At 37.7% G+C, this 11,509-nt stretch overlaps 1 protein-coding gene across 2 annotated transcripts in view; it reads left to right on the top strand.

The window, feature by feature from the left end:
• LOC131891906 (uncharacterized) overlaps window positions 1-7,464 on the top strand; it is a 10,568-nt gene extending 3,104 nt beyond the window's left edge. The window contains exons 2-5 of one of the 2 annotated variants that reach the window (XM_059241593.1): window positions 3,261-3,915; window positions 3,974-4,369; window positions 4,443-5,025; window positions 6,559-7,464. In XM_059241593.1, coding sequence (XP_059097576.1) covers window positions 3,261-3,915; window positions 3,974-4,369; window positions 4,443-5,025; window positions 6,559-6,621 — 1,697 coding nt within the window. In that variant the 3' untranslated portion in view covers window positions 6,622-7,464. Of the gene's footprint in view, window positions 1-715; window positions 3,916-3,973; window positions 4,370-4,442; window positions 5,026-6,558 lie in introns of those variants that run through there. The other variant, XM_059241594.1, reaches the window with a different exon arrangement.
• Window positions 7,465-11,509: the final 4,045 nt, after the last annotated feature.

The raw sequence follows: 11,509 nt of genomic DNA, 5'->3' as shown, positions 1-11,509 counted from the left end.
AAGTCCTCTAAGGTTTGCAATCTTCACTTTCACTCTCTAATATTTCGAGTGAGTTTGAATTTCTCTTTGAAACTTATTGGTGGCTGCATTGTGTTAGAACGGAATTTTGTTTTGTAAATTACAGCATTAAATTCTTAGCAATTAGTTCCTCAGCCAACTTGACATGATACTGATCATATTGGAGCCAAAATTAATGCCCGGCAAACATTAAAATGAGTGATTGGGAGTAATCTGACTGCTTTGTAGTTCAGCAAATCCTGGTGTCAGGAAAAAGCGTAACGAAATTTTGTTATGATCCCAAATGCTTTCCTCGTATTCCGGATCCTTTTCGTTACTCTTTGGTAATTAGTCCATTCGATCTCAGACAAGATTGAATCGAGCTTTTGCATCAACAGATAAAAGATCGAAAATCAGCACCAAGTCCCATCACTATTAATTATCTCCATCAGCAAAATAAAATAATATCACGAGAGTAAGGAAGTTTTTTTGAATCGAGTAAAGATTGGATGTTGAGGATAGTAAAGTAAAAACATTTTCTCGACCTATTTGATCTGGTAGAATCATTTACTTATTCTCAGATAGCCCGTCAAAAAAAATCTGATCATGTCTGATGACGAGGGTCCTCAAAATTATGCATGAAAAGGACCTCAAGATGCAAAAAAGACGCAAAAAACAAGCCCAGTATTCAAATAAGGATGCAAATAAACTTCACAGATACTAGAAGTATTTGAGGCAATTTGTTAATCTGGACACATATATTGTAATAACAGTATGCTCTATCTTCAGTGGATCAGCGTCTGAAGAAAAATCTAAGACTAAATTTTCATAATAATCACAGGTGTTGTCAATAGAACAGCTTTGACTTGTCCTAAATTGCATCAAAATGTGCAAACGGACAAAAGATGCAAGTAAAGGTTCAGGGTGCAAAAAGATACAATTAAGGGCCCAGGATTTCGAATCATAATCCGGTATTTTTTGACACCCCGATCAGTTAGTGGAGTGCTACCACTTTTTGAGCCCTATGGTTTTGCTTGCGCATAAATCCTCCATGCTGCACTTGAGAATTTTGATGCAAAGAATATTATGTTCCACGTAGATCTGAAGTATAAAATAACAGAAGTTGAAGGATATGTCGGAATAATTCACCTCCAACATTTCGAATTTATGGCAACCACTCACGCAAAAATTTTGTTCGTACATTTCTTCTTGTTTGATTATTTGGTAACACTGAATCAGATATCACGACGTCACAGCCTCTTGGTATCAACAAGATTCTGAGTTAGGGATGAGAAATCATTAAAAGCCATTTTTGACCACGTGGCAGAAAGTGGCACAAATTCTTTCAAAGTAGATTCTTGCCAACTAGGATATAATAGCCATTTTTGACCACCTGGCAGAAGATGGTGGCAGAAAGTGGCACAAGCTCCTTCAAAGTCGAAATTTTGTCATCGCTGTTCTGAATCGGCCATTGAAAAAGAGGACAAGTAGATGATAACCGTGCTTCACAGCCGTGCTTACTTTGGCTGTAATGTGATAATGGGAGGTCGGCAACTTCGAAAATTCAGAATTTTCCAAGGGTGACTGACTTTGCTTATGGCCAATTCTTTAATGAAGTCATGTTAGGTAAAACATTCTCTTTTGTATCAATCTTAGCCACTAATTTTTGTTTGATAAATGATCATTCAATGAAAGAAGCGGCAATATCTTGTGAAATCTAGGTTAGGGGCAATTTGGAGTTTTTTTGCATTCAGACCATCATCAAGTTTACAGTACATAAGGGATTTGCCGACATTAGCTTGAGATTTATGTACTGGTCTGAAAGTTTTTTTCATTCTAGCCCAGAGTATGATGCAAAAAGAATTTGATTGTGATTGATTCTGAAACGGCTACAAAAATGTCGTTTTGTAGTAACTTTTTTAGACAAAATTATTGCCTGGAACATATGAAACTTCGACCTTGAAAATGACGATTTTCGGTCAGTTTGAATTTTCCGCCTTTTTACTATTTCGGGGATTGCTTTGATTGCTCCTTCGACTTTGCTCACCCGCACTTTCAACCAATGACAAACCTTGTTTACATTTGGTTCGCATTTTGTACGTGAGGCCGCTGAATCCTAATTGAGACGTGCATTGTTATGAAAAGCAAGCCGAAAACTGCTTGAAACACGTTTTTTGTAAATTCCAGTACAGGCATTGAAATGGCAATGGAGAGTTACTTTGGCAAAAATATAACGTCTAGGGTCACTGAAAAGTAAAGCATCATTGGTGACACCGTTACCTCTAACTAGAGACCCTAGTCAGAGACGCGCGAGGTTTGACAAGTGGCTCCACTTCGAAAAAGTAAGAGATCAGAAGAACTAAAAAGTATCCACACATATTTCGAATTGATGCGCTGGATAAGAAAGAGTACTGTCAAGACAAGCATCATTGACATTTTTTTTCAAGGACACTGCGAATTTTTTTTTCAAAGACAAGCTGATTCATGGATATGATATTTTAGATTGTTAAAAATAGGTTGTTACTTTCTAAATACTTTCTGAACCCGTTATTTTATAAGATTAGATTGCAGACATATTTCATTCCGTTCTTCAAATCAACATTATGGCATGCGAACTCTATGCAATTCTGTCAAGAAACATGTCCTTTATACTTTAGAATCTAATTCGTTGCATATGGCTGTACTTTCTATTTTGAAGTGCTTTAGTCCAAATTGATCCTGTCAGCATGCGAGAAATCAGCGTGACAACTATATTTTATTGAGAAATACCATACTGATGCAATTCTAATGGCAAAAGACACTTTAATACTGTAGAATATGTTGGTTGAACCCAAGGTGAATCAAATTTGTCATAAATCATTCAAATCTTTGCCTTCTTATGCAATACAAACAAGTTAGTTTTTTTGGATATGACTGACTCCCTGTTGGGAAGGTTTCCAACAAAGCCCATGTTCGGTGACAATTGGCAGCCAATCAGAACGCTCGAATTTGATGACGTATGCTCAACCTCGCGGGTCTCTGCATCCAGGGTCCCTACCTCTAACGCTTTTATTCAAGCCCTGACAATTGCACACCAGCTTTACTATAAAGAAACCTTTGAGTGGCAAATTCAAAGGCATTGTGCGACCAATTATTTCATCCGTTTTGACTAACAAGGAATTCACTCTCTTGGATCGGTGTAAGAGCCGAGATCATTGTAAAAAAAAGTCTTTTCCAATGCTCGGCCACTTTAGAAAATACAATATGGGAATTTCTTTTTCTAGCAAATGAAAAGAAACAATACATCAAGGTAGTTTGCAGCCTTTTAACATCAGGCAAAAAAGACAAAGAAGAAGGCAAAAGGCCAAGCACGACACAGGACAAAAATCAGGATCAGAACAAAGCAAAAAATACGATGCAAATTACGGAACAAAGAGAGACGTCTATCCAGGAACAAATCAAGAGCCAGGAAAGTGAGCCCATCCAGCGTCGAACTAGTATTATGAAGAAGGGAGAAGCGCTTCCCGAAAAAGACGACAACAAGGAAGGAACTCAAAAGGAAGACATTGAGAAGGCAATCGAGAATCCGAGAAAATCCAAGGAAGGTATTGAAGAAGAAAAAGTCAAATCTGAGGGAAAGAATAAGAAAAAAACCGAGGGAAATACCCAATTCTTGGCCCAGTTCTTCAAATACAGGGAAATTTCAAGAAGAGCAAAATATCTGAGAGAGCATCTTCTTCTGGCCATTGACCTTGGAATGAGTGAAGAAGCTCTAATGTTTCTCCAATTCTCAGAGGAATTGTTCTTGCGTTGTAAAGAACATTGGCAGCAAATAATCGTCAATTCGCATCAAGCAGATCTAGTTGCTAGTCCCAACCATCCGGATCATTCCAAAACGACTCCTCTGTTGGAGAGCATTAAGAAAAAAAATGACGAAGTGTGAGGAAAATTTAGTTTTGTTCACCCTCAATTACTTCATGTTCAACTTCTTTTGTAGAACCCAAAAGCTCATTGATCTCGAAAGGGATCTATTCATGCAGGCTTCAGACTCGCCGACCAATGAGGAAGTAAGAGCACATCATGCCTCAAACACTACTTACCCAGATCAATTGAAGCATTGCCTTGGACCAGAAAATCCGTCCGATCAGATTTTGAGGCATTATTTCCACTATCTTGTCCAAAGCAAGCCCCTAGCCAAACGAATGGCCGCATTAAATCAGTCTGAAAAGGTTACTATTTTGGAGTTACATCGCCAATGGGCGGTTCAAGTCTTCAACCATTCAGCCCTTCATGAAGTCACCAATGCCATTGCTACTTTGACGATCGAGGAAAAGAAGCGAATCGTTTGCTCACATGGAAATTTACTGCAATCGGCCGTGAGCACTCAAAAAAGGTGGTAGATATCTCAAATGATATCATATTTATTAATTGACGTATTGGAATAAAGTTTCTGCATTTTTTTGTAGGCTCGTCATTGGAGAGCTCCTTCACCAAGAATACCTCTGCCACAAAAAGGACGAGGATGAGCAGGAGGGCAAAAAAGAGTGTATACTTTGCATACAGAAGCAATTGACTCATGACTACGACATTAGTTACGCAATTGACACCTTAGACTCATTCTTTCCCAAAACGAATGTTGCAAAATGGTGCAACTTCATCTTCTTCCACTTAGTTTTTGTTCTTCTTGGCGCCTCTCTAATATTGTTGGACATCTACTTAGACATGCAATTGACTGAAGATTTTTACAATCGAACATTAATTGCCACGAACGAAACTGACCAAACCAAGTTCGAGCTAGCCTTTCAAATCAGTTGGGGGAGTCAGCTTCTGCCCCTGATCACTTCCATCCCTATTTGGATTTGGAAATTGACGGAACTCAAGCAATTCAGCTCCCAGTGCACGCGCCGGGTTTCTTCGACGACCCAAAAGGAGGACATAGAAATGACCCCTTTACAACCAAATAAAGAAACGCAATTGATGAAAGTCGACAGTACCGCAACCTCGAACAAAGAGCAAACGTTGACCTCGAAATGGAAAACAACCATAGAGGTACTCTCCTTGGCACTTCCTCCTCTTGTGGCGTGTTTGGCGTTCACGGTTTGCATCCTCCTTAAGAAGAAGACTTTGAAATTGGGCATCATTTGTGCGTCCAACTTTTTCACTGGGGCTGTGATCTTGTGCCTTTCTCTGGAGAGGCTGATTAATAGATGTCACTTCATCTTTAGCCAAGACCACCGGAAGTCGACGTTACGCAATCAGTTCCAAGTTATCGAACGACAACACGCCCTGGCCACCATTGGCGAGTCATGTCTGGAAGCCATTGTTCAACTGAGTCTCCAGCTTTGGCTCTTGTCCCAAGAAGACTTTGCATCTGATTTTGATAAGGGATTCATAATGAATGCAGTTCGCACTCTGAGCTCTGTCACCAGCCTTTGGAAGCACGACCCCTTTCGCAATCAGTTGATTTTCAAACTGTTCATGTCTTGCTTGTCATTAATTTTTAGCGTTTGTAAAAGCTATCGACTATTGAAGAATCAAAGCATGAGGATCTATCACCTCAGCTTTGTCTTCCTGTCCCTCAACCTCCAACTTTGGGCACGAATGAGCGTAATCTTTGCTTGGTGCATGTATATGAATTGCTCCCCGGAATTGACAGTTGGAGGTGTGGGCATATTTTTAGGCCTGAATATACTCCTTGCCGGTATGGTGAGGGTAGCAAATGTGGATCATAACGCTGAAAAAACGCCGTTGACATACCAAAATATCTTGGTCTACTTTTTGGAAATAATGGCCAGTTCAATGGTGTTGGTCAGGATTCCCAAGGCGAAACAAGACAATGAAATAGTCTCAGAAAATACCCTTGCGTTGCAATCGTGGTACTTCTTCCTTAGCTTCGTTACCAACATCGTGTGGGTTATCATCATTCAGTGTTGTGCAAAGATTTCACTCTGCGAGACACTTGGCGAGATCATCCTGCTTTTTCTAATGGCGAGCTTGTTTCAAATCTTGTACTACACGGTATTTGGACATCCATGGCGCTATATTTCGCAAATCAAGATCAAGAACATGATTTCCAAAGTGAGATATTTCAAAACTCGTGGATAAAACTAATGTGATGGTTTACATCGGGTGGCATTAAAGAGGGAGCACCAAAAAAACGGGGAATTTAGATAAAGAAACTGGCACCCTAATGATTAATTCTTATTAGAATTTTGATTCGAGTGTTTTACTTCTTTCACTTCCTACTTACGATCTTAAATTCAGTGTGCCAATTTATAATTTCCGTGCGCTGTAAACACTTTTTAGTGCGCTCACTTTCCTGTGCCGCTTTCTTTACTTGGTGTGCTCCTTTTCGTGTTTGGTGTGTTCGTAATATCTTTTTGTGTGTTCGTTGGCGTGTGCCCTTTTTTATTTTGGTGTGCCGATTACTTTTTGACCCGTTTTCATGTCTTATTCTATTGTTTTGCTATACGGTATATCCTAATCTATTCAATCATCACAAAATTGAAATGGGGAAAACAGGCAAAAAAAGACAATGCTGAGGATATATAATCAATATAATTGAATATTTCACATTTCCAGATACAAATGGTTTTCCACTGTGGCGGGAACACGTCGGAAGAGAACAAGGAGAAAAAGAGTTGATTTTTGGGGAGGCATACTCTTTCTCTGGAATAATGCAATGGAATGAAAATGATCGGCACCCTGAAAAAACCGGTAGAACAGCTCTGAACATCCCTCAAAATTGGGCGATACTATGAAAGAATTCAATGATTACTCAATACACATTCAATTACTCCAATTGCCAAGTAGGGAGTTTTACTTTGTTTTTCCCAATTAGTGGAACAATTTCAACCCCTCAGACATCGGCCTAACCAGAATAGAATTGAGCCAAACAATAAGAGATTAGCTCATACAGCCCTGCTCAATTGTTCCTTGCAAAATCAATAATTGCTTTGTATGCCATCAAAAATCTTAAGAAATGATTTTCATTCTTCTCTTTCATTACGATTATCCGCTGCTCGATCTCATCAAAACACTCCATGCACCAAATGTAATTCCTAATTGTTAGTTTAACTCCCATTCCTGAAGTTGTTTCGCATTTTCTAGTAAACAGAACAAATTAGCACTTAAAACATATGTTTTTCTCTCTTGTTGATGTTTTTCTTTCTCTTTCTCTTTCTTGGTCCCTTCTTTTCTTATAAATTCGAACCGATATGATTTCCTCCAAGTCTTTAGATTTCATTTTTGTATTTCCTCCAACTCACGTTAATGAGTTGTTGCATTGCCTAGCTGTAACATTATTGACTGTGTTCACCATATCTTGCCCAGGTCCTGGTGAGAACAAGCTTTTGCTAACCCAGAACCTGAGGAATTACATACTCATAAAATTGTCGATATATTAAGATGTAAACTCAAAGATTAGATGCCAACATCATCCAATCATGATCAAAATGTTTCTGAAATAAATCTATCTATCTACCCACATTATATGACTTTCTTAATCACGTTACTTTCGAGTAATAGTTGAGCCAAGAGTTTCCGTGAACACAGCTTTGGTCAATTTGATACATTGGTTTTGATTTGTGTGAAGTCTATAAATGTAGTTTTTGGTGTGTAAATGGTTGTGATTGTATAGTAGGATTCTATCATTTTGGCCTTGCTGGCTCAAGTAAAACCTTAGTGGCAAGAATCTTTTGTTAGGCAAATGTTATAGCAAAATTGGATTCGAAATATTGAATGGCTGATCTGTACAATTCATGAAAGAGAGCATAAAATTGTCAAAATGTAATTCGAAATCATTTCGCAATATGCTGAAACATGCTGAACGGAACCTCGTCGACGTCAGTTCCGGTTGCTGTTTTTTTTTTGCTTTTTTGCGTGGATGAACTTATTTGTTTCGTTGTCTTGCCAAAAAATTCTAATGTAGTTGAAAATACAGAAAATGGTCCAAATTGTGTGTTGATATCAATCAGAAGAACAAGTGAGGATGAATGGTTTTATTCAAATAAAATGTTCAGCCGGAGAATTATCAATAGTCAATATGGGCAATGGAGACACTGAGGAAAGTAATCTATTGCGTTATGAGTTAGAGCAAGGAGGTGTAAAGAGATGAAAACCAAGGTAATGGAATCTACTATAGATTGATGATAAGAACGGGTGGGGTTGGTAATATCACCCAAGGACACTAGAGCAAGGAAGCGCCACTTTTTTGTCATTACCAAACCTTTCCGCCAAATTAGGCTTAAACTAATGATGCTGAAATTTAAACTAATGTCTATTATTGGCATACATATTGTTCAAAGAGTGTGGCTAATATCATTTTTGTAACCATTGATGGTAGGTGCTTCAAATAAGACGATTAAATATACTTAAAACGACTTCTATCATGTTTTAAGTACAATTACAATAAAATAGTAATTAGGTATTCTTGGTCAAGCAAGAATCTGCTCTACACACTATCAGTCAATATTTTTTTGCCAATAATATTGTTTGAAGAAAATTACTTCGGGAACATCTTGACCAACTTTCAAGTAATTTGGTGCACTTGTTATGAATCCATGGTTTTCAATTTGGGAATGGTCCCCCAAATCAAAAGTAGGCATAGTTTAGCTTTGAGCTACATATTGCTCTTTAAACTCATTTAAATGTTTTAAAATCATGGAAGGATTCATCTCAACAGGTATGACACCTTTTTTAATTGACTATTTTGGATCCTCTTTCTAAAAAAAACCTTTTTACAGTCTAAAACTCAAATTTAGTGGGCTGGACTTCGGTTTTATTCTGGGTGCCTTAAAAAAACCTGCCTTGTATGTAAAATTCCTAATAAGTAGAAATTTGAACTCTACTCAAAAGCAACTCATCTATTTTTCACCAATGCCTCATGTTTTTTTTGTCAAATGTGTGGATTAAATCAAGATTATCAATTGTCCATTATAAATATATAATATCTATATAGATATATAATTATGATGTTAATATTGGTGTATATGTACTTTTTTGCCAATTTCATACATTTCTTTCCTTAATTGTCAGTATAAACTCCTCAAGAATTGATTCTTATTCATTTTCTTTCTAAAAATATTTTTCAGCAAATTTTGTACAATATTTTACTGATTATAAAGACAATTTGCTTTTTTTATTAAAGTTAGTACAGAAATATTTGGTATTTGAACAGAGTTGTATATCAAAGAGATCATTATTTAATAAAGAAAATACACTTAAATCTACTACATAGCGTGGTAAATCTTTTTTTAATACTGAAGTTAGCGTCTTAATTCAACGCTATGGCCTAAGTTGGCTGACAAAGGAAAGCCGTGACGTTTCCTCTCTTTAGAGTCCCTGTATCACCCTAACTGAATGCCATTGTCTTCACTTTGAGCCAAACATGCCTTTTGGGGCAGATTTCCACTCCTGCTGAGATTATTTCCATATTTCCATAACTGCTGATTGGCGAATGTAGGACCCCGACTTTTCAAGTTATTACAAAATTTTGGAATAGCCAGTAGTTTGAGAAGTTTTCAAACAAACAAAGATATTTTCGAAATAATGTTCTTGTTGTCAGAACCAAAGCAATTGTTGAAGATAATCTTCCTGGGAAGACTTCAATCCAAGTCCATGTACCAAAGAGTTGAATGAGTATTTTCTGGAAACACCGATCTGTCAACGGTCGAAATGTGGGGCCAATTTTGCGACCTTGAAATCCTGGCAACCTTGACATGTCACATTGCAATAAAACTCTGGGCCCTTCTCACTTCAAGTCACAAAAAATCCGTTCCACTTGGCTGTTCCAGAACCATCCTAAAGGCTCAATATCGAACACATGTTGCACTTGTGTCTAAAGAGCCCCCTTAAAACGTCGATATTTCTAGTCATTTGCCTCGCCAAACGCCCCATCATTATTTTTCTTTCTTATCTTAAAGGCCTTCATTTTGGTCCCAGAACGTAAAAGTGGAGTATGCTAATTATGGCGACTCTCTCTTTAGCACGAGATTGGACGAAATGTAGTTACCAGGAATATTGGAAACTTCGCTTCACTCGGGAAATGAGACCATAACTCATATAAATCTGGAAAGAGTTCCTTGAATGAGTTTTCTAACGCCTTTTCCTCCCAAGAATTTCCAAACCACGTTTGTGGTGAGAACAACGAGGTTTCAGGGTCGCTCTGCAACGGGAATGCAAGCTTCATGGGGGAGAGTTCCCAGGTTATGGGCATTTTTGGTCCTTGGTGGCCCTGAAAAGACTGAAAGGCCCCAAGGAGGATAGCCTTGACTTTGAGGGGGTATACGACCAAAAGGATAACACAAAAGGTATGTATGTGAACAATTGATAGGACAAAACGAAACTTGGGATACCCAGAGTCTTCCTGGACCAGACACCTCAAATGTCTTTAATATGGAGTTTGGTGATGAGTTTCATAAAGAATACTCAAAGGTGTCAAAATAAGACATCAATGAATGCATGCACCGGATTTTCAAGATATTGTCATGCTGAACAACGTGGTTGAGCGGATCGATTATGGAATTAATATGGGATATACAGTGATTCAAACCAACGGGAAAAACAGGCAGCTGACATGAATCATTGGAGCAAAAGTTTAAACAAGGTGTCTAACAAACCTGCGCCATGCGTTGTTGACTACTTCACAACACTGGCTAGTTTAAGCAAACAACATTTGGATATGACGCCGTTGCAACAATACAGTGAAAGAAAACAAAAAAATGACACTTTTTGGATTTTGTATGGATTGGATTAGAGGGGTTAAAATTGCAAACCTTGACATTTACTTCAACTGATTCTGAATTCTGGTTGAGGAAAAAACTCGTGGATACTTCTAAAGATGTACCTATAGTAAAAGATACTTTTTGCACCTCCTGTAAATACTGAAAGGTCCCAATTTTCTTGGTTTGGTACAATATAGTAGTTGTTGTCTAATTCCTGCTTGCCTTTTTTGCAAAAGCTCAAGATTTTCCTTAAAAATGCAAATAGAACCATAATACTTAACACGCAACAGAGCAAACATGAAAACAATTGCATTTAGCCCAGGTCTTTTCACCCTGAGAGATAGTTAAAATAAGGCACCCAGAGGAACCAAATTTGATCTGGAAACCTCCATGTTTCAGGTATTAATTTGGGGGTTCAAGTTACGAGATAAATTCATGGCCTTTTGATTTCAAAGATTTTGAAATAATGAAACATATTAAAACCTATGGTAATTGCTTCAACGTTCTGCAAAATTAGTTTAATGTTGCCTTTTCATGTGCCTTTTTAGCTGTTAAATAGGCTAATGTCTTTGCGTTTGGGAAGTTTTTCCTGTGAAAATAGTAAATTATTTGGTGCGTTCAAAAACATTTTTAGTGATTATTTGGTGCGTTCAAAAAAAGTTTTAGTGATTATTTGGTGCGTTCAAAAAAAGGTTTAGTGATTATTTGGACCTCAAAACATTTTTTGCTTTCAAAACCCTTGTAATGACAAGGTACTTTTTTGGTTTCTAGTCCATTTTGTAATTGTAACAAATATGACTGGGCCAGGG

This window comes from Tigriopus californicus, chromosome 12 (assembly GCF_007210705.1).
Source record: "Tigriopus californicus strain San Diego chromosome 12, Tcal_SD_v2.1, whole genome shotgun sequence".
NCBI classification, from domain to species: domain Eukaryota; kingdom Metazoa; phylum Arthropoda; class Copepoda; order Harpacticoida; family Harpacticidae; genus Tigriopus; species Tigriopus californicus.
This window is presented reverse-complemented; position numbering and strand designations above follow the sequence as displayed.